The 26,303-nt window shown below is 48.9% G+C and overlaps 1 protein-coding gene across 7 annotated transcripts in view; it reads right to left on the minus strand.

Annotated features, from left to right (window-relative positions):
* NSMF (NMDA receptor synaptonuclear signaling and neuronal migration factor) overlaps positions 1–26,303 on the minus strand; it is a 47,980-nt gene that overhangs the window by 21,325 nt on the left and 352 nt on the right. For 3 of the 7 annotated variants that reach the window (XM_066980533.1, XM_066980534.1, XM_048056306.2), the window contains exons 2-5: positions 18,592–18,653; positions 7,326–7,805; positions 2,807–2,882; positions 12–80 (exon numbers count right to left, since the gene is read on the minus strand). In XM_066980533.1, the coding sequence (XP_066836634.1) occupies positions 12–80; positions 2,807–2,882; positions 7,326–7,805; positions 18,592–18,653 (687 nt within the window). The remainder of the gene's footprint in view (positions 1–11; positions 81–2,806; positions 2,883–7,325; positions 7,806–18,591; positions 18,654–26,303) is intronic. The other 4 variants (XM_048056353.2, XM_048056330.2, XM_066980532.1 and 1 more) reach the window with 3 other exon arrangements.

Genomic DNA, 26,303 nt, shown 5'->3' on the forward strand with positions numbered 1-26,303 from the left:
GCGGGCCCTACCTCTGTATAACAGCTGCAGAATCATTCTCTCGTTTCCGTCTCTTCCTTTCTGCGTAGCCCCTGAACGCCCTGGGAAACCATTTTAAGCCATTAACCAACTACGCAGCTTTGAACTGGAAAGGACATGAAACAGACAGCAAAGCTCTCACCAGACAACAAAAAGAGTTTAGGCTGACTGAAGAAGACAGCCAGGCCTTGCAGGACTGGGTGCGAGTCAGGGGCTGGGCAATAGTCACCAAACCAAAGGCCCTCAACTTTCTAGACTAGGTGGCTGGACAAGCTCCTAAAGAAAGCGTAAGAGTGGCCAGAATACAGCCCAAAGAATAGGGGCGAAGAGCCATCATCCCTGCTACAGACGAATGGACCTACCAGACTGCAGACATTAAACCTCTGAACACCAGCTTCAAAAGGGACAAAAGCTTGCTAGCCTCAATAATCTCCATTTTGAAGATGAGGATGGGTGTGGTGTGATGTAGGCTTATCAGGTGTAGCCATCTAACCAACCTTTTGCCAGCTGACAAATAGCCTTAGGATAGGGAAAGCACGAATGAATATGATAGACAGGAGAGGAGAGGACAGTTTATCCCAGACACCAACAGACAAGGAAATAAAAAATGAAGATTATACTTACGAGATGCTAGAGATTCCAGGAGACGCAGGGAAAAAGAGAAAGAAGAGGAATTCATTAGTGCTCAGCCCTGGCCAGCATCCTGAGGGAATCCTCACTCCAGAAGGGAGAAACGTTTCTTGTTAGGTGGAAGGAAATTGCTTTTTAAGTTAGTAGGTGATGAAACTCATGCTTGACCAAGCTAAAACCTCTCTGAGGCAGTGTTGGCATGTGGCTTGGACACAAATTAAGATTCACGTAGACCCAAAGAGCATGCAGATGTACAACTGAGAGCTGAATGTGGCCCATCAGGATACAACAGCAGCTCAGCACCACGGGCTTCTGGAGCAGGGAGTTGAACATGGACCTTCAGGATACAAGAGCAGCTCAGTACCAGGGGGTTCTGGAGCAAGGAGGCCTTCTCCCTGGCGCAACCAAGACTCGTGAAATCAGCTCACACTGTCCAGTCTATGAAGGAAGCAAGCCCTGGGCTGAAAACACTAGAGCAGAGGCCAGGAGGACAAGGGCACCTGGGGGAACCTCCCAACCAGCTCAGGGAGGTACCCTGAACTTTTGGAGATGTTTCTGTATGACTTCCAGAGGCAGCACACTCTGTAGAAATGTTAACTGAGGAGCTACGTTAACCAAGAGCTCTGCTCCTCATGGGTTTCCTTAGGGCACTGTTCTCCAAACCAACCTGACTTTGGCCTCCAAGAACTCCAAGCCCTGATAGGGGTCGCCATCCTGCAACAAACCCCATATGCAGCAAAGATGACTTCAGAGAGCAAAGGATGTGCCCATAGGCAAAGGAAAAGTGCTGGTTTTGCACATGGTCTGGTTTGCCAGATCAGACTTGTAAAATACCAGTCACTGTTACCAACCAATATTTGTAGGGCAAAGCAAGAATCCGTCACGTTGTCCTCAGACTGCTCACAGGCCCTGTCAGTCTGGTGCCAACGAGCATTAACCAGCCAGGGGTGCCACCAGACCTACAGTCCTTGAAGAGGAGGCAGAAGGACACAGGGGCTAAGTAACAGAAGCAGCACAAGGGCCTGCAGGCCGGCACCAAGCAAATGCCCCCCAGTAATGTTCCCCAGGCTGGGAAGTGGGCTGCACCTCCAGCTGAGGTGGTATGGTGAGGAGTGAAAGGGCATGAAAACAGAGTTTTCTTCTGGGGACAGAGATCCCTTCCATATCTCGGCAGCCCGCTCTCCCCAGCACTGAATACAGCCCCCCCGGCCTTAGTGCTTACAGGTTTTTCAGGTTGATTCAGCCCGGGTTATCCCAAGATCAACCACGAGTTTCTTTGGTGGATCTGGGGAGGGCAACATATGAGGGAAAGAAGTGGCAGAGAAACAGACTACAAAATGGAGAGAGCAGATTAGACAAAGAGAAATAAGGGTATAGTAGAGCTGTGGGTGACATGGATGTAGGAAGGAAGAAGGACACAGGAAGAAGGTGACAAGGCTGGAGAAAAGTCTTAGAAGACACGACATTATCTCATTTCCCTCATCACCTGCCTTCAGTTTTTATCCAGGTATGAAATACTTGAAACCAGAAAGATGACATTTCCTGGTAACTGCGTACAACCTTGAAATGAGGCTTCCTTTACACCCTCCTGTACTTTGAGAACAGCATTCCCCCAGTGCACAGTGGCACCAAATCCTGCATGGATTGTGAAGGGAGAGGCTACTCCTAACTCAGATCCACTCACACTTCTCAGCTATTTACTGACACCTTCTTCAAATGACCAGAAAACCACATTAAGCCGTAGGGTTACATCTCATAATACAGAGACATTTTTGTCTGGAGCGATGGATGGCGCCTGGATTAACATTCCCTCAGAGCAGCGGCTGCAGCAGAAGTACCTGGTGGAGGGTCTCAGCTGGTGTTCCCACCAGACCCTTGCTCTGCAGAGGCAGTCAGGGACAGGGTACAGTGTCACAGAGAAAATAAAGGAAGCAGAGAACTGGGTAGCCCAAGGACTTAGAGAAGGGAATAACAAACACGTGGGAATAATAGGAAAGAGAAATTATGAGTGCAGAAAAGAAGAAATGAGACACAAATGAGTCCCCTGACTGCAGTGCCAAACATACAACTTAGTTTGCTCCATGCTCTCAGATACTGCTTTGAGCGGGCCACAAACTTTGAGATACAGGATCAAAGTTAAGGAAGTAGTTTCACTTACGCTTGCATAGTTGTAGTAGCAGTTTGAAAACTGAAGAGGTTCTCTTTTGGGAACCAGGTTCGTATGGGGACATCATCTGGAAGAGAGAGAGCAAAACTTGAGAATCCAGCAGGCAGAGCCACGGTTCAGGCAGCAAGACTTCCCAGGCTCTTTCTCTTAGTACATTTCTTCAGCATCCTGCCCTGTGTTAAACAAGAGAGTCTCATCCCCTCATTTGGTATGTACGCTACCACCAAATGTTTTGTAAATTTATGCTAAGCCTGTCTATCACACTACTAATGAAGAATGAAAGCTCTCTCCTAAGCACAGAAGACTAGGATAATCTAGGAACTACAGAAGAGACATTTGAACAAGAGGAAAAAAAAAAGGCGGGGGGGGGAACATTTTTCATTAAAAGCATTTTCCTGCCTCTGCTTTTTCCTTAGTACCATTAGTTTGAAATGTCCCATTCATCCAGTTCTTTCTGATACAGCCTCCTGTGGAAGATGAAAAGCATTCAGCTTCTTCTATTCAGAAGTGTAAGCCAGAAATATACTTTCTATTTCTCCCACTGAGGTTTTCCAATATACATCTCATACAGTCGTTTCTGATGACCTGGACTTCGGGAGTTTTTCTGGTTGTAGAAGTCAAACAGAACATCAGCTGTGTAATCTGGAGATAACTGCGCTGATTTGTCCTCTATGTTTACACCCTGACCTGCCTGAACCAACTGAGGATTATTTCCTAATTACGTTAGGACACCGCATCATCTTCACATAATGGCCACTAAGACAAAAAGCAGGCAGCAAAATAAGTCGCTAATTATGCTTGTGGAATGGTGGTGACACAGGAGGAGGAACTCGATCAAGAAGCAGCTCCTGTTGAGAAATCTCAGGCTGGAGTCGGTCAGTCAGGGAACCAAAGGTAACATTAAAATCCACTGACACCAGTTGTGTGAGATCTTGCTGCGCTGGATCCCCAGGATTTGGAGCTAGCTGATTCTTCATCTTGCTTCACTCCCAATTTGTGGTTTCCTTGGTTAATGCCTTGCCTCATATCGCTGATCATGTGTCTAGATTCACTCACTCAAGTTTTAAGATCAGTTGCAACTACAGTATCTTAGTCACTGATATTCTGGCATTATCTAGAGTATTTTGTTTTTAAACTAACTTTTGATGGCCAAAACCCAATCAATCCCACAAAATAGCTGCAATTACAGACACACACACACAAAAAGCCTAGATGTAAGTGGGGAGACTGCCTTTGAAGTGGAGCTTCTTAGAAATTACACAGGAAGCTGTAACAGACACTCCTTCTCAGCTAACAGTTTATGTCAAGCCTTGTATAAAGGCACCCTAAGGAAATAAATATTCTAAATGAAGTCTGAATTCTAGTATGTTAAATACTTATTATGAAATTCCTCTGCTTGCTCTCCTCCAAAAACCAGCTAGAGAAGAAATGCAAAACAGCTCAGAATGCAAATGAATTATTTGTTTAAAGCCTCAAACCCACAAAAGCAGCAAAGGAGGAGAAATAGTACAAATTCTCGTTTAGCCAACAGTTCTGTACAGAATTCTCAGGGACTACACATCTCAAAAGACTACAACCTCTTAATACGTTTTACATCTTTTAAGTCACTAGTTTTGATTCAAAGCAGAGCTTATGAGCAGCAGCTAATATCTTCGTGAGGTGCTCTCTGGACTATGGCTGGAAGCCTCCTCTCCTCTTCTGACAGAGGGAAGTCAACCTAATAAAAATGTCTCTCCCCTACCCACAGTATTTAATGGAGAGTAAAAGGATTTGTGACCCTTCGGAGGTGCCTCTCTACCAGCCAGAGGTGGAGCAGGAGCAGAGAAGCACCCAGCTGGGGACTAGGGCGCAGAGCACAACTCCAGAGCTCATCTGCAAGATTATACCTGTTCTGCTTCCAGGTGCAGGTAGGAGGCTCCTTTTTGGCTAAGTAGAACATCTCATTCTCCTTTCTTGTTATCATCAGCTGGGATGAAATAGCCAAGGAACCACGGGTAAGACTGAAGGAATGATGACACCATATCAGCATTTCTAGCACCTGCCAGGCTGCATGGAAATCTCAGCACCTCTGTCCGTGAGTGGATGTGTTTGTATCAGAGGCTGGGTGCAGCACAGGAGACAACAGCTTGTGCTTCTTGAATGGTGTTAGGCGTCATAAACTCAGCATAAAAATCCATATTAAATGATGCCAATCTGGCCTAACTGCCATGAGTGTTGGTTTGCAGCAATAACATGTCATGTCAATCCAAATGGAGAAAGCAGCATTGGAAAACAAATCTCGGGGGAAATCAGTCTCTCTCTCAGCTCCATTCATCTCTGCTCTGATTTCTTTGCTAGCCATGCATGAAGGACATTCCAAGAAACATTTCTCGCGACCTGCTATAAATGTGCAACTCAATTCTCTCAATCTTTTTGCTCCCTGAGCAACATTGCTTGGACAGACTGAGCAAATGAGACCAAGTCGAGAAAACTTTCAGCCTGCGATGCCAGTGCTAGGACAGGATTTGGTCTCAGAGGCACAGTGCTGCCAGTGCTGCCACACGTGCAAGTGCTCAGATGCTGGGGACAAGCACAGCGGGTGGCCATTGCCTGCCCGTACAAAATGTGAAATATTCATGGAGGCATCTGCAGGTTCAGCACTATCTACTTTGTTCCCATTTAAGCAACTACTCTGCTGTATTTTCAGAACACAATCTACAGCCCTAATGAAAACTGCTGCCTAGTTGAAAATGCATATTATAGACCCCAAGTCTCAGAACTGCAGCATGGCATCTCTCTGTAGCATTTGCTAGATCATGTTTTTTCCAGCAAAGTTCAGCTTCAGCTACAAGGAATTAAAGTCCTCCATTAGCAATCCGGAGCCTTCCTTTGGCTCTGTATCAAGCGACCTGCTTCGGTCCCACAGCACAGAGTACAATTTTGATTTATTCAGGAAAGCTTTCAACAGAAGTCTTTCAACACCAGAACCAGAAATACTCACGTTCTTAATTCAGAACGTGTTATGAGGCTGCAAATTATTCAACTTAGCACCCTCACCTCCACAAGACCAAGCCCCTGGGATTGTGATCTCTTTCCTGAAAGGCTATGACTGATAGGGCTTTCTTCTTCTACATTCAGACAAGATTCTGTCTGTGTCATCATCTGCAGAGCCATCTTTCAACTGGTAAAACACATACGATTGTAAAACATGCAAGAAAAGGAGAAAGATTTTTCCTGTACTTCAGCAATAAAAATAAGAAATTCTAAACTGTACATGTAGTGTCTGAGGTGAAGCCTCAAAATCATAGGGTACAAACAGAGAAACAGTGGTTGAAATTACACACAGAAGTTAGTTGGACTCGAGGTGTTCTGTACATTTGATTATCAGTTATTTTTTAATTCTTTTTTTTTTTAATTTTATTTCTTTAGGATTAACCCATATATGAATTTAGTTATGTAATTCTAAGCATCCAACTGCGAAATTACAGTCCAGAACCCAAGCTTGCTGTAATTTTACCGGCAGTAAGTATCACTGTGAACCCAGGAAAGGTGTACAGTGGGATTTCCACAGTCCTTATACTCTACCTAAATCTTTTCAAGGGGAAAACAATGACATTTCCTGGCTGGACGCTCATCTCTAAAAGCCTTGATGTGTGTTTACCTAAAAAATATATATAGGCGTTAAAAAAATCAGACAAATTTGGTCAGACTTGGCCAGCCACATATAGAGCTGACAAAGATGGACTGTGTTCTAGCTTATAATTCAAAGTGCATAGATTGTGACAAATATTTGATTAATGGTTAAGTTTTTAAACATGATCAGGAATTTTTTAATGTAATTAAACAATTACAATCCAAAGTCCCTGAAAACATTCAGCAAATGGATAGTAAGTGTGGGAAAAAGTCCAGTATTATTTGCTATTATTTATGGAAAGACTGAGGTGGCACTACGTGAGGGACCTTGCTAAACTGCTTCCAGCCACACGGATGAGCATTTTGGGGATGCAACATGGTACCGAATGATCTACCTGAGCTTGAGGCTCCCTCTGAGCACCCTGGCACATTCAGAAGGGTCTCACTTGCCTCAACCCCCAAACGAGGCAAAGGATAGAGTCCTGCCCTGAACGGCCTCCTGGACGAGCAAAAAAACCGCAGGTGCTTTGACACAGCCCCTCCTCTCCTGCTCTTCCCTCAACAGAAAGGGAGCCCACAGAGATCGCCCTCACTAAGGTGCACCAAGCCACTGGGAAAAGCACCCAGCTCGTGTGCTGCTGATGAGCAGAGACGATGGGGCTTGGACGAGCTGGCCTCAAATGGAGCTCAGCTCATTGTAGACTCCCCCTCTGACAATCCCTCTTAGTGGACGCTGGTACAAGGTACCAGCAAGGGGCTGAAGGGGAAACACTATGGGGCCCAGCTCAAGGCACGTGGCAATGACACCGCCACGCTGGAAAGAGACAGGTGTCACCCTTCACACGTGCTGACACGTCCCTTTGTGTCCTTCCAGCATCCAGCACCTGCCTTTACTTACCAGACACTCGATCGACACTGTACATCCTCTCCAGCCTTTTTCTGTGCCACCCAGTCTCACTGGATTGATGCTGCTCCAGGTCAAAGGAATGATGGGAAGGGGCAGCAAGCCGCGAGCAGTTTGGGCACTCCTTGGAGCCCTGCCGGCTGCCCGGCCAGCCCTTGCAGTGCCTGCTGACGCCGTGAGAGCCGCCAGCGCTGTGCGCATGGTGGCCGTGGTGGCATTCCTCTTGGGCAGCCCCCTTCATCACCACCAGTTCCATGCTTTCGTTCTCGTGGTCTGACAGCATCGGCCTCTCGCCGGAGATCGTGTAGACCCGTGGCTTCGGTCCCTCGCTTGGCATCTTCTCTGTCTGCTCCTCAGAGAAGCTCCTCTCAAACTTGCCATCGGAGATGACGGAGAGCCTGCGCTTGTTCTGTGCTGCCTGCTGCATCTCGGGGGAGTCCTCCTGGCCGATATAGGAGTCTGCTAACAGGTGATCTGAAACAAATTGCACACTTTACTGCTTCACACCAAAGCACCCCAGACACTGACACATTCAGGAGGCTGTTACAGAAAGGGGAAAGGAGAGAGAGATGGTAGGCTCCCCCGAGGAACCTTTTATGACAAATGTGTGCCCATAGCCTTGAAGACCTCCAGAACTCGTACTCCAGAACTCGTACTGAAATGAGAGATATTCCTCACAGATATGCCCAATATTTCAAGCTTGTACGTGGCCACCATACAAGATGGGGCTAGAAGCAAATGCAGCTCTTGGTGCACAGCCTGAAATGACTTATGTGCAAAACAACCCTTGTTCAGCTGTGCAGTCCAGTCTACTTCATGGGTTTAGCCACAGATGGGCTGCTGAGCTGGGGAAGGGTTGCAGGACAAGGGCCAGCATCATTTTCTGTAAGAAGTCACACATGCTGAATGTTCTTTGTGCACCAATTTATTATTATTTTTTAAACTAAAAGTGGCAAACCACTGTTTTTTGTTTTTTTTTTTTCCTATTTTTCTGCCAATTGGTTTGACATGAAAGAAATGCAAAAAGACTTCAGCTGACAGCTGCAACACAGCGCCCCACTCTCCACAGCACCCATGGTTATAGCAGGCTTCATCGTGCGTGCAGATGGCGATAGCACCGCCTGCAGAAGCTGTCCGGAAGGAAAATGCAGCCGCTCCCTTTGTAGGGTAGTGAGATCGAAAGGAGAGAGGCCCATGAGTGCAACTATCTTTGGAGCCCACACAGTGGATGAAGTGCCAGGAAATCTCAGCATTTCCATGGCAATTCCATGCATGAACCCAACAGTAGCTCCCACCCACCTGCTAATCCTTTTTTCAAGTGGCTGCTAATTACCTCTTACACTTCCCTTCAGATGGGAAGCAGCTAGGGGACTGTTAAAAAGGCTCAGCAGGGAATGCATTATTCATGTGACTACTACCCCCAGAAAAAATAAAATCATTAGCGTCCAGCACAGACAGCAGCATTGCAAACAGAAGCAGAAAGCAAACCCGAGCCTCTACTTCACCAGCTATTTAACGAATATCCTTCCATTAGCTCCTGAGCCATGATCTGGAAGGACGTGACAACAACCTGAGGTTTGGCTACCTTTTGGCTGGCCATGGAGAGATGAGGGAGGAAGAGACAAGCTACCTCGGAACAAGCCTGCTCTCACATGTGCAACATGGAGCTTGCACTGCTGCCACATTATGCTTCCTGTAAAGCGCTCCCGTGCTGCTCTGAAAAGAGCCCTCCCAAGCTGAGGACGTACACAACCAGCTCTTGAATTTGAAGCCCAGCCTGGGTGGTGCTCACATCGCCAAGAGCCTCTCCTGGTGTTCCACCTGCAGCTGAGACCGAACTGAATGTAGCTGGTACTGGTACAGCGTGCCACCCTTCTCTCGTTTTTCTGTTCGAGATACAACTTCCCCCAGCACCACAAAGAGATAAATATGTCCCTGGCCTCTCTGCTCCAGAAGGGACTGTCAGGACCGTTTAGGCTGACACGACTGGCAGCTCTGTGACTCTACTTGAGCGGGCCAGGAGAAGGAGCCCGTAGGAGTCCTACAGGGAGATCTGTGCCCTTGAACCTACAGCTGATGCTGTCTTTCCAGACTTCACATGAAGTCCAAAACGCATGCCTGAGTGTAGCAAGGAGTCATGCACCTCACTGATACTGTCCAGGTAAAATATGAAAGGTGGGCAGGGGTCTACTTCACCCTTAGTCCCCTGCCCAGAGGCAGCACGGACATCTGTACTTCCCCCAGGAGGAGAGCCGCAGGGACTGCAAGGGCCACCACCAGAACATTTTCAAGCCCTACCATTCAAGTGGAAGAAGTTGCTCCACCAGCTGTTGCTCAACAGCTTGGCCACTGAGTGCTGGCAGCTGCGTGATATGGTGTCCCAGACCAACCAGTGCAGTAAGCAGCCACGGGCTCCAAAGTAGCTCCAATTACTTTTCACCCCTTAAGAGGCAGCAGGACACCACATTTGTCCTCCAGTGACTCAGACCCTCTCCAGTCCCACATCTAACTGTGCTCTAGAGAGGGCACGTCTTGGGAAAACACCGGCATACAACTCTTCAGGGTCTGCCAATATCTGTGCTGACTAATAGTGCCAAGAACACCATTTTTTAAATTAAAAACAAAGGCCAGTTCTAGGTACTTATCTCATCTTGTCGAACTTACCCATCTGTGCAGGCATAATGACGCTACATATTTCTTAAGACACCACAAAACACTGGCTGACAGCTGGCCCTGTTCCTCCTAAAATGAATATTTCTATGGAGGACGCACAGCACCACAAGAGGAAAGACACGGGGTTATGCGCTCTATGCACGCACTGACAGCATCACACCTCCCGTGCTAAAAACATGTCAGGTGTTTGACTTTGAGAACCAGCCACTTCTGAGCTCTGGTATCTGACAGCAAATGGTACTGCAAACAGTCTGAAACGTGGGGCCTTTTGTTGAGGTTCTTACACCACAGTCATCATGGGGAAAACAAAGTGCCCAGAGTACAGCAGGTCTGAAAATGCTGATGACTGCAAGTGCAGAGAGACCAACTGCAATCTCAGCTTCCTAAGCGCTGTTTGGGTTCCACAAAATTTACAGATGTAAATGGGACGTGACAGGTTTCAAGTAAGAGACAACTTTTTACTGAAATCATGGCAGTTTTACAGTTCTTCACTGGATATATTTGAGAAGCTGCCTGTCTGATCTAGTCTGCAGAACGTGAGGATAATCTTTTCTTCCTACCCTACCTGTCCCCTTCTCAAGGTGTTTTCACTTGTTCTTATCCAGGAGTTTTCGTGGTGAAACACCACAAAGATCTACTACCACTCCCATGTTTTCTCTGGGTCAAACAACTGGGTACTTATTTCTTTTCAGTGAATTTAGCACCTTCAATACCTATACGCTGGAGAAACAACTTCATGTGTAAAGGGAACGTGAAGCTTTATTCAAGACCTTTATTAATAAAGAATTTATCTACAAAAATAAGTATAAAGGAAAAAACAAAGATCTTCAAGCACGCATCGCAACCAACTCTTGGCCTCCCAAAATGAACATGCACTTGCTTCAGGGAGTTCACACGTGTTCATGTGCACCAGCACATGAGATGTTACCAGGTAAAAGCGACCGATTCCCTTATCTATCCTTGCAACGAACTGGATCCAGGTGCCAGAGCACTGCAACTGCTTCCACCATGGCATTTAAGGTTAATAGTTTGCTTCTGCTAGAGAAGAAGCCCAGCTGGTCCAGAAATCAATGCTGAATTAAATCAGAGGCACAGAGACGGTTAGTGAAGAGAACTGAGAAACTGTAACAGGGGACTTCAGCAATAACTGGAATTGCCTTCCAAGAGCCAGCTGAAGCAGACTGCTGTTAACACACTCTGCCTGCTTACTGCTGCTCCGTTCCACTTCACTCGCACGTTGCTCTTGCCACCTCTCCCACTGCCAGCTGCTCCCCCACGCTGCCACGCCAGCCCAGGGCACCGTGCCCTCCCCAGGAACAACACTGCTCTCCCGACTGCTTTCAGCAACAGCACGTTTGTCTCGCACAGCTGCAACACTACCTTGGAGCAGACAAATCAGGGCTCTTAAGCGGATTTCTTTTCATCCATATTTGTGCTCTGCGAGGATTTATTGTGCCTGAGATATTTAACAGCAAGATGCAGGGAGGTAAGCAGACCAACACGTTTTCCACTACTGATCACGTGTCTATTGGTAGCAAACATCCGCATCATATTTTCATTGCTTCCACGCCCACCTGAGCTAAGTCTAACAGGCTGTCCAGGGCTGGGGGCTCAACAGTCCAGTCCTGGGAGCCAACCCACCTCTCATTCCTCTTGCAATTTACTTGAACACATTTCTCACAGGCTTCACTTGTTCCTTTATAGTCTTTCTTTCTCCGTCTTGCACACAGCGCTGCCCAACGCAGTCATTAGAGAATATGCATGGCCAAACACACGGCCGCTGACAGCAGTCAGCAATACCTTGGGGAAAAAAAGAATCCATATTTTTGGTGCATGCAGTTCCTGATGAGTAGGCACTTAATTACTATTAGATAGTTACTGAATGCTAAAGAATGTATTGTGAGTATTTCGAGCACGTGCCCTGACCCAGGTAACCAATAAAAGGCTTTTGCATTTTCTTTCCCTATCAGGGCATTTCTAGAGAAGAGGTAACACACTGGGGTAAGCCTCAGCTTACTGATGCCTATTCACAACAGTGGAGATGCTCACTGAGCCAAGCTCGTATCTGACGCAGGCTGCCTTGTAACCTCATGGGATGAGAAGTTTATAAATCAAGGCAGAATATATCCACAAGGCATAGACAGAAGCTTAAAAAAATAGCCCCAAATTTATTACTGTTTTTAGCAGCCAATCTGATGATTAAAGCACCTTAGATTTAAAACCTCAGCTCCAGCACTGGAAGCGGAGTGGCAAAGGGGAATCTAGATAAACTCCATTAAAAATACATCTGTCATCTCAGAAAAATACAGTTCAGAGAGCCAATTCCCTCTTCCCTGCTCCACCTCAGCTAGACCCCTCCACACCTGATACGCAGCCACTGAAGATGAATAGAAAGATTTCACATGTACACAATATGGACTTGCAGTATTGTTTCCAGCAGGAGAAATGAGATTAACACACTTATTTTTATTATTTTTATTTTACACCAGAAGGAGTTCAGGTGACACCTTCAAAGAGAGGGCAGATGGGTGAGCTGGCTAGAGCCTACGGCACTGCAAATAGGGTAACAGCTTTTCAGCCAGCAAGGCTGAGCAGGTTGTCCTGCAGTTTCAGTTCTGATGCATCCCATATGGCTGCCACTGCCCTCAGGCCTGCTCTGACACTGTCAGGTCTTCTCCTCACAGGGCACAGAGGCGGCATTGTAGCTGCAACACAAAGCTCCCCACCGTGTCAGCTCTGTCCTTCCCAAAACTGCTAACGTACCACATCGCGGCCCAACCAGCACAGGGACGGACGGGCAGCCGACTGCACCCCACAGCAGGCCTGAACAGTCGTGGTAAATGAAAGAGAAAAAACAGCAGGAAACTTATTCCAAATATTGAAACATGAGGCAGGGAGGTTAACATGGAGACAACAATTATTAACAAGTCAGAGAAACATTTTAGCTGCTCGGTAGCTGGTGAGCTGCTGGTTAGGTACGACAAGAGCAGCATGGCTGTGACAAGGGCAATGCCCAGCACAGGGTTATGGAGCCTGACCAAGCCAGCCCCACCACGATGTTACCGGGCGCTCTGACCCCGACTGTACGCACTTCTCAGCAAAACCACAGGAAAAGGCAAGGCCTGCTTCTGCGAGGGAACAGCTGAGACAACTGGCGGTCACTTAAATATGACAAGATGGTTCCAATCAGACTTCTGAGCTGAAACGGGTCTAGAAAACAAACCGACGCTGCTGACATTGCCTCACGGTTACACTCTCAGTAGCTTCCTAGCCCGGCCTGTAACGTCAGCACAAGCAGACAAAAGTGGTTCCTGCGAGGCATGACCCCAGGGAGAAAGAGGCAGCTACTGCCAGCGCCTCTGCATTTCCATGGAAACTCCCCGAGCTTCGTTCCCAGTCACCTTACGGGCACCACACATTCTGCGCCAGGTTTAGGACACATCCACACCACAGCCGTGCAGGCTGATGCCAGAAGCAGCCCGAAACCTGCAGGGATGAGATTTCGCATCCCCACTCCACCCCTGCAGCAGGTCAGGCTGCAGGGCCAGGCCCATGGCTGGGACCCATCCGGGGAACAGGGGAAGCCATGGAGGAAAAGGCAGACTTACCCTGAATCAGGCCCCACTGGCAGCCCCACGGCCCCAACATCGGCTCATTGGAGGTCCCTCTTAGACCACAGCCCCAGCTTCATCGAAAGCACAGCTCACAGGGTGCTCACTGGACCTGAAGCGCCTGCAAAGCCTCACACCAGAGCTTCTCAAGCTCACCGTAAATTCCTGGCAGTGTGAGAAACCTACTGCACTTCCCTGACAGCATGAAACCTCTCTGCCACACGGCTGCTGCTCTCCGCACACGCTCACACCCGTTCCTCTGAAGATCAAGGTGTGAACACAGACGTTTGCTTCGATGAAGTGCATGCATGTGGCACAGTAGCCTCAGCAAACATAGATTTCTTTTGCCATCATTACCCATTGCTACCTGGCTCAAGGAAGGCTGTGAGCTGCCCATTTCTCCTTATGTTTTCAGTGTTTTCACTGCTGGCTGAAGCGTAGTGCACAAATAAAGGTAAGAAGCGAGGATGGCTTCTTTGAACTTAAAAAGAAGCTTCTTCCAGTTTCAGGTAACGACCCATTTTGGTCCGCGCTGATGCAAAGCACGTGGAGTAGTCACACTGGTTTTGCTAATAACCACAGTGAATTTGAGTCAAGATCTGCTAGGCAGCTCTGGCCCAAGGCCCATCACCTCTGCAGCACTAAGGACACCTTTTACTTGCTGGGACCTTTCTCTCCCTTGCTCCCAGAGCCTTTCACATACGGCTTGCCCATAGCAGGCAGCTTACAGTGGGGCAGCCCAGCGCTGTATCCTCCAGAGACAGCCCCAGTGCTCCGGCAGCAGCAGCTGCCCTCCAAACAACTCAGCTCAGCAAAACAGAAGCTGCCTGGTTAAGAAGCACCAGCACAGCTCTTTCCTTCCCTCTGCAAAGGATCCTTGTGTCTGAATCCCACCTCACGGGGATGCATCACTGCTCCCCCCAGGCAGGAAGAGGTATCTCAAGTGCTCCACTTGCCATCGTTTTTAACTTTACTGCTCCACGTCCTGGGCATCTGCTTCCCCTCACAGTTCCAGTCCATGGGTATAAAGGAATTTAAACTGGTACCTCAGTGTGGGGGTCTCTGATGCCTACAATGGGAGAAGGAGGCTCTGGGTATCTCCAAAAACTTCTTACCCCATGAGCACTGGTGAGCCTCTGAGTGATTATTTCTCACACATTTTACTATCTCCAGCCTTTTTACATTCACCTTTTACAACATTTTAATCCTTCTCCCTGTCTGTCTTCTAGGTCTGTCCCTAGGGACACCCACTCCTACACTAAAGTCATTCCACAGACAAGATGGAAAGTCTTTGGAAGGTGCCAGAAAGCTACAAGAGTCAGCGAGGACTCTGACAACAGCCCTGTAGTCAGAATGAATGCTGAACGTGAGAGAGCGCTCTTCTTGGGAGCCCTTCCAGACCTTCAGTCTGCATGAATAAGGCAGCAAAGAACAGAGGCAGGAGATGCATTAACACCTCTGCACCAGCCCCTTAACAGATTCGTGTCCTTTCGGCTGCGGCAGAGCCCAACCCTCTTTTTTTCCCCCCCTAGTTCCACAAAATAACCTAAGGATCAATGGGAAAAAAGAAAAAAACAGAGCAATCCCCAGGGGCCAAGTCCTCTGACAGCAACACATATCCCACTGCCAGGCCTGCTGCAAAAGGGAAGCGAAGAGAAGAAAACGGTATATTGCCACCCGTGCTATAACCAGACGGAACACAGTCAGAGTACCCCAAGCCAAGCAACAGAGGAGAAGAGGTAAGTGTTCCTCCCCAGTCACCTGGAAAAACCTCCTCCAGAATAAGACAATGAGTTCCTAGGGCTAGTTACACAGTATTTCTGAACCATGAAGTTCTCAGGCCTCACATCGGGAAGAATCAGAAGCCGTAACCAACAATACTCTCCCTCAACCTTTTTTTGCTACAGGTACACCCCACAGTCCTCTTTGTCTTGTACTGACGTTCAATTCTGTACCCACCGCCCTAGTGACAGAAGTAAAGCACGGACAGACTGCAATTTTATTGAAAACAGAAGTCAAACAGCCTTGCAAGTAAATCACCCCTCATTAAAATGCTCGGACATGGCAGCTGGCCCATCCTGCTGCTATACAATCCCTCTGTAGTTCTCTGTTTCTAACTTCTCAAAGCCGTTCTGCCACATGCACACACACAAGCACTCCAAAGGAGCCACTAGAGATAGACTCTGGGGCATAAAACTTACCACCAAAGAAATAAGCTCTTTGATCTGTAGGGCAATGCGAAGTAAGAGGTGGGACTGCAAAAGCTGTTATATTATCCCCTTTTCCTCAAGGGACTCTGAAGATACAAAAGTCAAACCAGAACGGATGATCCTCGGAGAACAAAGTGCAGCAGAAATGGAGTAGTTTGCGGCAGCCTCTGCACACTTGGCATCTCCACGCAGATGGTGGGTCTCCTGCATCTGCCCTGGGAGTTAGAGCTCCTCCCTTCTGCCTAGGAGCTGAATCAACAGGTAAAGCAGCAAAAGAAGTGGCATCCCGGACTCACACCCACCTCGTTTTCCGCATGAGGACTTGTCCCTCTGCCAGCCCCTCTGCAGGGAGGGGAGAGGGTTCTACCTCCTGGATCTGCAGAAGAGGAGGATCCTGCCCTTCCCTCCTTCTCTGCTGTCCCACTGATGGCTCTGTCACCTTGCCCTTCCTCCTCCTCAAAAACCACCATCCCTCTCCCTCACTGCATTCAACAATGACTTTAAACGCCACTCAGTAGCTGCTTAAAAGTTGTTTTTTTTTCTTTCCGGACAATAAACTACTGAAGTCAAAGCCTGTCTCCTTCCATTCACATTTAGGCTAGAGCCTTAATCCCTGCTGCAGTCTGCTGACAGTGCAGGCAGCAGCCACACACACAGCTGGGGTTATTGCAGCAGAACGCAGGCCTGTGCCACCAGGTAAAGACGCTCATAGTAGAAGCCCAGAGCACTACCAGCAGAGACACGCAGGCACTGAGGGCTCTGTTCTTCAGTGTGCTGAGCTTCCTGGACCTAAGCCACCAACACATGCAAGTGGGATTAACTACAGGATACCAGTGGGCGTGTGCAGCCACGACAGTGCTTCTTCCCTGCTCCCTTCAGCCCAGCTGGAGAGTTGGAGCAGATTCAGGTACTCCTAGATATGTGCTACATCTTCAACTAGTGTCAAAGACATCCTTCATTTGTTCCGTGGGAGTCACCGGATCGAAGCTAATCGTACAGCTGAGCCAAAGGTGAAGTGTTCAGAAAGTTGCAAAGCAACACTGAGATGCATGGAATTTCTGCAGGAAGGAAAGAGTTGAGTTCTCTCTTATTGCACAACTGGGATGAACAAAAGGGAGACAGATTTTCTACATTCAACGTTTTTATAGAATAGCAGCCTTCCTACCACAGTTATTTATAAAGAAATGCTACAGACTGTGTTAAATTATATGCTGCAGAATTTCAAAAGATGCCTTTAGAAGTGATAAAATTTTTTTTCTTCTTCTATAAACACTCAGAGTCATTTCTAGGGAATTTTACTGATTTATATCCAATTTAACACTGACAGATCCCGTAAGAATTTTGGGATATCCACATGTACCTGTCTCTGCTCATTTCTTAACTATGGCAACTAAATTCACTTGCACTCAAAAAGGAATTCTTGTTTTGCCTGCAAGAAAGGACCAGCAAAGGCTCCAGCTGACAGAAGCAGCTGCAAAGATGGCCACCATAAAGTCTGCTTTGCCATTCTGGGAAGCCTCCTCAGATCTGCCTGGCCTGTCTCTGCAGTCTGTCCAACCCTCTCCTTCCCCCTGCCTCAGACTCCACATCTCAGCTACATTAAACCCCAACCTTTTCCTACCCTTTCTCCTCTCCCATCACCACAGGTTGTTCTTAGATCAAATGCTGTTAACAAGTAATGTGTCGCTGGAGTTTTCCAAGCCTGAAAAAAATATCAGAGAAAACAGCAGTACATTGTTTAAAAGCCCTTCCATTCACAAAGCTAGCACAACTCAGCCAAGGACAACTTGAAGGTCATCAGCACAGACCCAAGAAAAAAGGCAGGGACTCCTTCACCAGGCTGTCACACACTAGAGTGACCTTACTCTTGCTCTCCGAGTAAGAAGCTTTTCCTGCCTGTAGAGGTCTAAATAAACACACATTTACAGTTTACATAAAATGATAACGTCACTCTACATTGCATTCTATCTGAAACTCTTACAGGGGATAAAGTTGTTAATGTTACAGAACAAGCTATTATCTGTTCACACAGGATTTTCCATGGATTCCACAGGATTTTCTAATGGATTTTTTGTAGTGAATTGAATGTCTGCAAAGCATTTTCTTTCCTCGCTGAGAAGGCACAGCCCCGTTACAAGCCAAGTGAGTTTCCCTCATGACCCCCGTCCATCAAGTAGAACTCATCATAGGCTGACAGGGACAATTTCTGTATCTAAGAAATTAACACATTAGCTAGCATATGCTGGTGTCCTCAACTAGACAAGGCAAATCGCTTTTTAACCCCTGCTGAAGCAAACCCTGGGAACAAATCCAAAGGTTACCTTTGCCAGCAAAGACAGATTGCAGAACACATACTACGCAAGTCAGCTAACACACCAGAAATCACTTTTTTTTTTTTTATTCCCCAGTGAAATTAAGACCTAAGAGTGACAAACCAGTGCAGAAGTCTTGTGCAGTGTGGTCTTTCGTTCTTCAGCTTAAGTTTCTTCCAAGGATGTCAGCTCTAGGGGCGAGTTTATGACAGGGGACAGGGACAGCTCCACTAAGACTGAACTTGTCCCCACAGCCCACCCAACACTTGGGTCACCAAGCTGCCTTTCCTCCTCCAGGGCGTCACACAGATCCAGAGGGTGACTCCTGTCTCTCCGCAGCCGAGATCTCACGCTAACCCTTTATGATAAATCAACGTACTTTAATTCTAAGGCCTATTAATAAATAGGTGCATGCACATACAGATACAAACAAGGCATGTCTGCAAACTCTTACCTGAGCCATTTCTGCCTTCGGGGTGGTTTTGTGAAAGATATTCTCCAAAAGCCCTTGCCGCTCTGCACATCCAAGCACCACAGAAGGCAATGAGAAGAGAAAAAAAGAGATGAGTAATGGTTAAATGCCAAAGAAAGAAGGAACAGTTCAATACACACTGCTGCTTTCCCTCAGCTTCAGGTGACACCAACTTAAACAAGCTGCAGTAATGGTGCAGGCTACCCCATTAACGCGCCTCAGTTTTCCCCTGGCCAAAGCATTTCCTTAAACAGAGTTGGATTACAAAGACAGGACTGGTTTAGCCTTCAATTTCTCTGCTAAGACTGAAAGTGATGAAATGCACCTGTGCTAAACTTCGTCTGATTTCTGTGGTGCCTTTTATCTCCCAGCTAGGAACTGGACCACTGCCTCTAGCCACCCTGTCCGAGTGAAACTCCTCCCTGCAGCCCAGGGGAGAAGGTATCTCCGTCCCAACCATCATCCCCATCTGCCTTTCTACTCTGGTTCTGGATGCTCTCATCTGTGAGCAATCACAGCTCAGATATTCATCTTAACACCCATTTCACCTGCCTTGACCCTAAATTCTCAAGCACTAACTACGTCAGGATTACTGGACAACCTTATTTGAGAGACTCCACAAAAGCAGTTCCCTGTTCTCCGACGGATTTAGGTCCCACGGATGACAGATTTTACTGAAATATATTCATACTCAACCAGGCAGGGTGAGCTTAACCCTTATTACACATCAAGGCCTACGTAAGGCAGCAAACCTATGAATATTTCAACCTGGGAAAAGCTTTCTGCATTCAGCCCACACATGAAAGGGAAGGTCAAGGCATGCATTCCCCAATATAACACCGGGATCAAACAGGCACCCCCCTCCTTGGGAAGCCAAGATGAGTACTCTCAGCCTGTGAGCACGCTGGCATCTCTTGCAGGGGGAGGCGATGAAGACGTGGCAATAGGGAAGACTCTTCGTGCCACAGCATCACGTCCACCAGCCTCCTCCTTCAGGGGTGCTCAGCCACAGAAAACCCCCCTCCGGCTCACGGTGCACCAAAAGGCCATGCTCAGAAAGGCCACTCAATGCCTAAGTGCAGAAGGGCTTTGACCTCCAAAACAACCTTCTGCTCTGCTACCCAACGCCGCACTATACCCCAGTCTGGGTAGCCAGGATTTTCTCCTGCTGCTTTTATACGTCCCCTCCCAAAGGGGCAAAGATGAAAAAAGCTAAAAGGCATCTCCCATAGCGACTAGGGCTGGAAGGAGTGGGAAGTCCATTTGTCATCCACAGCCAGCAAAGGGGATCGATATGAACGATGAAGAAAGAGAGCAATTTAATCTCTCTGGGACTGAATTTCAGCACAGCCAAGTGCAAAACGCTTTGGAGCGGTGCAGCTGGAGCTGTGCAAGAAGCGAGGTTTAACCTCTGCGTCATTATAGGCTAACATACGGAGCTGAGGCTCTTCTGTTTCCAGACTCCTGCCCGTCTAGTACCAGGCTGTATCTTTAGACACCAGCCTGAGGTCGCAGTTGCCCAAACTGTCTTGCCCAGTGCCTACGCGCCCCCCAAGACGGTCACGCACAGGCTGTGTCACACGGAGGAGCTGTACAATTAGTGCAGCCATCTACAAAGCACGAAGGGATGACTGTCATGGTTCACCCATTTGGGAGGACAAGTACCTCATGGCTGTTCCTTGTCCCCGTTACCTTTCCATCAGGGCAAAACGCAGGACTTGGTCTTGGGACAACAGACAAATGCAAATTTGGGAGCTGGAGCGTGGCACCACCAGGCCAAGGCTCTCCTCCTGAGCTGCTCCCACACTCCAGCTCAAAAGGGGCTAAGGCTCAGCCAAAAGCCACGGCTGGTCTCACTTAGCACTGCGAACAGCTCTGCTTCCAGAGGAAGGCTGGGCTAGGGACTTCCAACATCTCTTCACCGAGGACAACGGGACACTTCTGTCCTTGGAAAAGACTTTGAAGTTTCTCTCGTGCATCAGCAATCACTCCATGGAGAACAATAATAATGAGCAAATTATCAGTGAGAGAGCACAGGGATTTATGCATAAATATACTCTGAACTATGAAGATAAAACTTAGTTTATAGCTAGTTCAAAAGCTCCAAGAGCATCTATTGCTATCCTCCATTCATCTCTACCAACCCATCTGCCCTAAAATCTGAACCAAGGCTTCACCCTTAGCTTGCAGACTGTGGGGTCCCGACCTGCCGGTGGCTAACATGGAGCCAGGGAAGTGCTGCTGCCCTCCTTCCCACTCGTTCCACGGCAAGAACAGCATCGCTCAGAACCAGAGCCCGAGTTTAAAGGTGCTCCGGAGCCTCCCATTTCCCCAGGCAGAAGAGGCAGGAGGGTTGAATCCTGCATGCCAGAGCCCCCCTGACAACAGGCGACTGCCCAGACTTCTCCTAGCAGAGCAGAAGCCCAGTCGAGGAGCACAGAGCTACTCAAAACGCTGCTGCTGATGCCAGGCTGAGCCTGCAGCTGTGGCCCTGCTGCTCCACTGCTCTCGCACGTCGCTGGCCAACCCACGAGCAAACGACCAGGGACACTCGATCACAGTTCTCCAGTGACAGCCAATGAGCCAGAGAAGCCAGCACAGAACAGTGTGCATCGGGGGCTTTCCAGCCAATTACACTCCAAACTTCAGACTAATTTTTTGCCTATTATCTCAGTGGTTCCCTTCTACTTTCCTGCCTCCCGTGTGCCACCGGCTTCTCCTTGGCTGCGCCTCAGCAGATCTCCCGCAGATGTCTGCATGTGCCCTTTGCCAGGGGGACTCTGATGGCCACGCTTGCTCCTTATGCCTGGCCTTGCTTTGCCAAGCCTTTTGTGCTCCTTCCCTGCCTCACCGCGCTCGGTCACCCCAGTTTGCCAGTATTATCAGTGTGCCACTTACACCATCTCCTCATCTCTCTGCTGACACGATCGAAATAAAGTCAGAGCAAAATCCAGACAGACGGTAACTGCTCTATTCACCCCATTCTTTTATCAACACGCAGTATTAACGCAGGCTGCATGATCGCGGTTTTCCCTAAGCTCAATTCTGCCACCGCTATCACAGCCACCACCGCCAAAGCCCATCAAGCCTGCTCGTGGGATTGGACAGAAACCATCCAGCTGGGCTCAGAGCCGAGACACCTTGGGTCAAGTTAACTTGTAAGAGAGAAAAGAAGGGAACCTGCTTCACCCAAGTGACACGAAGCGCAAGGTGCCTTACAGATACACGGCAGAGGAGCTATAACCCTGCGAAAGCAGCATCCAAATGAGCAGGTAATACTGAGATGTAGTCAGCTGATGGCATGACAAGTTCAGCCCTGACTCATCTAGAGGGAGGTTTTCATTTTGGTGGCAGATCAGACCTGCACGTAACACAGCCAGTACAGTGTCAATTAGCAGAAGGACATCAACCAGGGACCGCTGCCTTCGTACGCTGCGCTATTGACCATAACCAGCAAAAAGAAGACTGCCAACTGCCTCAGAGGGAACACTACCATCTTCTCGGGCTGCTTCTCCATCAGAATGACTTCCAGGCTGCGGAGGGTGGGATGGGGTAGTGCGATGCTGGCAGCAAAAGCAGCTGCCCCTCTGTGGGCGTTTCTCAGTACTCACGGTGCACTAGGTGCCAAAGCTGGACTCAGGTCTGGAAGAGAAACAGACTGAGAGCTTGTAACGAAGCACAGAAATTTAGACATACATTTGTTAGAAGGAGGAAAGCAGCCAAATAACAGAGATATCAATTACAACGTGATGAGCATGGAATAGCCTTTATGTCTCTGAAATAATCACATCAGCAGGATAGAGGGGGCCTTGATGCCTACTGGCAGCTATGAGAAATTGATGCACACGAATTTATGCACTCCGCTAAACTGACACTGAACTGAGAGGAAAAAATGTGTATTGAAACACTCGGCGATACATGAAAGCCCCGTGATAACTCCATTTCAAGCACTGCTGCAGGATAAGCAAAACTTAGAGTATTTGGGAGGATTACATGGGAAAATAAAGAACATCCACCACCCTCTTATGCATCCTCAGAAGTACTTACTGCCCAGAGCAGGAATCTGTTGTGGCAGTGTCTGACAGTGCTGCACCTCAGGAACGTGGGAGCGAGACCTCCTGCCCCAGCAGGACCCACGTCCTACAGCAGCAGCCCTGCTCACCACCAGGCAGGGAGGGGAACACCGGCAGCACGCCCACTGCAAACAGCTCAGTCATTGCAGACCGTTGATGCCTACGTTGTTTAAACCTGATAGTAACAATACCCCGACAAAAACTAGTCTTCTGCCATATCCGCGTACCTGGAAAATTTTAAATCCTCATTCAAGAAAGGGAAATCGGAAGTCACTGATGGAACTTAAAGTCCCCACAGTCTTGGGGGAATTTATGTTCACAAAGCTCTGGCAGGAGGAACGAGGACAAAGCGGGAAGAAGATGAAGAAGAAGGTAACTGAAACATGAAAGAGTTCGTACCATTCACAGGAAAATTCACAGTCAGAAAAAAAGGAATCTAGACTGCATGGAGAACCCTGATCTAAGCCAAGAAATTACTCACGCGGTAAGAAACCTGAGGCAAGGCACACATTCAGCATTTGTCGGTATAAGGTATGCCCTTTCTCAGCAACTAGATCTTCACAGCCTTGTTTAAAGGCATCCTCTGGACACCTCTAGTCAGCAGAGGGGAAGTGTGATCAAATCCTCCTCTCTCCAAGGGGTACCTTGGACCAGACACCAAGGTCCTGGGTAAGATGAAGTACACACAATTCACGTATTTCTCGTGCCAACTGTAACAAGGAGAGGTGCTTCTGAAACACCCAGCAAAAGTCTCCTGTCTTACCCACGCTATCTCACCATCCCCAAGGAAAGCTGCAGGCCAGAGCCATGCAAAGTGGACCTGAAGGGAAAGACTTGGTTTATTGCCTCATTTGGGCTGCCAGTGCTGTTCTGTAGGGGTTGAGGCTACAAGGATGGAGGCAGCCTGTTTCTAAAGGCTTTGGCTCATCTGTGCCCTTGAAAGCGTGCTGAGGAAGCCAAGGAGAGCGTGTCAGATGCTTCTCGGCCAGGACCCTGACGAGAACCGCAGCAGCCGGGGAGCTGCCAGTGGATGGGCAGCACCAAGGTCGGGACTCGAGGACAACCACGCAATCCCTGCCACCCGTGTTGTGCCCCAGAAGCTGCAAGGCCAGAAAGCCCACAGGAAGGAAGCAGCGCAACAGCGAGATCTCACGTCCCCGCACTTCAAACCCGAGCAAAGCCCCACCGCCAGGCCAGCGCCGCCGGCCGCAGGATGAGTGCACTGTGCTACAGCTCTCTCAGGAGAGGAGAAGGCTACAGAGACCAAAGATGACAACACCACGGATGCCCTCAACAGGGCTAACACCGAGCAACTACGCCGTTATTTCTGAGAGCTACTTAAAAGACCTAACACACAACAAACTGCATGGAGCTTAATTAATTCTCCTGGGACAGGAGGCTCCCCTGAGATGCTCTGCAGAGATTTTAATTAAAGAATCTAGGGAGCTTGCACCTTCTGCTTAAATCGCATTACTCACAACAGCAAACAAATGATGCTCCCTGCTCGGTAAGACGGGCAAATGCGCACACATACTCCAGCCATGCATAATAAAAATATATCAGTGGCCGCTCGGACTTAGAGTAAATTTCAGGATCTGATTTCTCCTTTCAAAAAGTCACCTGCCCCAGGTGAAATATTAACAGGGCAGAGCTCGGAAGGTGCAGAGAAACAATCCCTGAGCGTGTCCTGCAGCATAAAAGCAGGATCCCACAGCTGCCTACACAAAAGCGCAGGGGACCCGATCATTGCAGCGCTGTTACCAGCGCAGGTAACCCAAGTCCCCAGCCCTCCTGGGAGGGACGGAGTAGCCTCTCCCTGTAGCCTTACCTACCGTCCTGCAGAGTCCTCTCCGTAGATAAAGAAGGACACGTAGGATGCATGGAGGAGGACCCAGGGCAGGGCAGAGAGGATGTGCCTGCCCCAGGAAGCCCAGAGGAAACCCTTCAGCGGGCAGATCGTCACTGCTGTAGAAATGCCGAGGGTGGCTGGGACTGCACAAGCCAGGGGCTGAGATGCCTGGCGCGGCAGGATGGAGGCAAGCGAGCAGCGCCTGCTCCCCACCAACACCCTCTTCACACAAAGCTACAACCCAGGGAGCTCTCAACCTGTTTTCTGCCCTCCCCGAAGGCTTTTGCCATGAGGCATTTCTAAGGCAGGTCACGAATGTGGAGACAGAGGAGCACCTGTCCTGTGCTATAATCTACGTGACCAGACACCCCTCAGACACCTTACATTCCCTAGCCCAAGCCCACTCACCCAACCTTCCTGGTCAAACCACCACCAGGCACCTCCGAGCTCCCACATAGCAGCAGCATGCCGGTAGTCGCAGCAGGTACGTGGCAGACCAGAACCCCCGAGACACCTCCTGGACTCTGCAGAGCAGACACTACACGAGTAGTATCTGCCCATCCTGATGCGGGCATTTGTATTCAAAACGCGTTCGCTGCTCTCGAACACCCACACTACCATTTGAAATCTTCTCGCCTATTACAGAATACGTTGTTTGTGTGACTGCCTGTCTAATCCTACTCCCAGAGCCCCATTACAACATTTATGGTGCATTTTGTGTCATTTCTTTACATCCACTTGGCTGACATCTGCCAAAGGGAATTTCACTGCCAAATCTTTGAACACCGTTGAAAGCACTCACGTTTGCAGTTACGAACACGGTGCGGCATTACGTGGGGAAAAGTTCCAGGTTCTGCCTGGACAGCTTTCTCCAGATGCACTCCAGACTCTGAACGACGGATTTCTTTACAACGCAAACAGACAGCAACATATAGACATCTTTGGATGTGCTCCCCTCATGCCATGAGACGATATCCTTCCTTTTGGCACAGCAGAGATGCCATAATGCTGAGTTAAAGCCTCAGCGAGGTGACTGAGATCTCTCAGCAGCACGCACCAAGTCCTACACACGACTCTGGGTTATTCTAACGCAATTTTGTCTAACACAAAGGAGGCGTTACGTAACGCAGCTGAAAAGTTTATTTCTTCCCATTTTTCTCAGCCTGCCTGGGTGTAGCAGGCTCTGACAGACCTACCGGTTACAGGGCCGTGCTGGGGGGGTGGCTGGCCGCCGAGCCCGTGCCCCAGGTACCGTGACGCTCGCCGCAGCGTGGCAGAAGGGTCGCTGCCGTCCTTCCAGGCAAAGGGCACGGACACAAAGCTCGTCTGCGGTAGCTTTGTAAACTTAAGCATGATCAAGCCCCAGATACATCTTCCAGGATCTCCTACGCTCGATGCTAGAGCACCGGGACCAGACAATAAGCGGAATTCAGCGCTGCAGGACAAACGGCACGGAACCAGGACAGGCGCAGTGAGGAGCCCAGGTCTCCTGGCCGGCCGGGGTGGCGGCTGAGGACACTGCGGGATGGGGCAGACGCGGTGGGTCCGGGTTTCCACGCGGGTGGGTCCCCACTCAGAGGCAGGAGCCCCCTTGAAGAAAGCCTCCGACTCTGCCCTCGGACACGCGGGTGGCACGCGAGGCGAGGAAACCCACCGAGCAACCTGACCGTGCTCCCGGTTCCCTGAGAGCACCGACACCCAGCCCTGCCGAATCCTCCCCCGGCCCCTCCGAAGCCCGGCTCCGGCTCACCTCGCCCACGGCCGGGGAGCGC

The sequence above is a fragment of the Anser cygnoides genome, chromosome 20, assembly GCF_040182565.1.
Source record: "Anser cygnoides isolate HZ-2024a breed goose chromosome 20, Taihu_goose_T2T_genome, whole genome shotgun sequence".
NCBI lineage: Eukaryota > Metazoa > Chordata > Aves > Anseriformes > Anatidae > Anser > Anser cygnoides.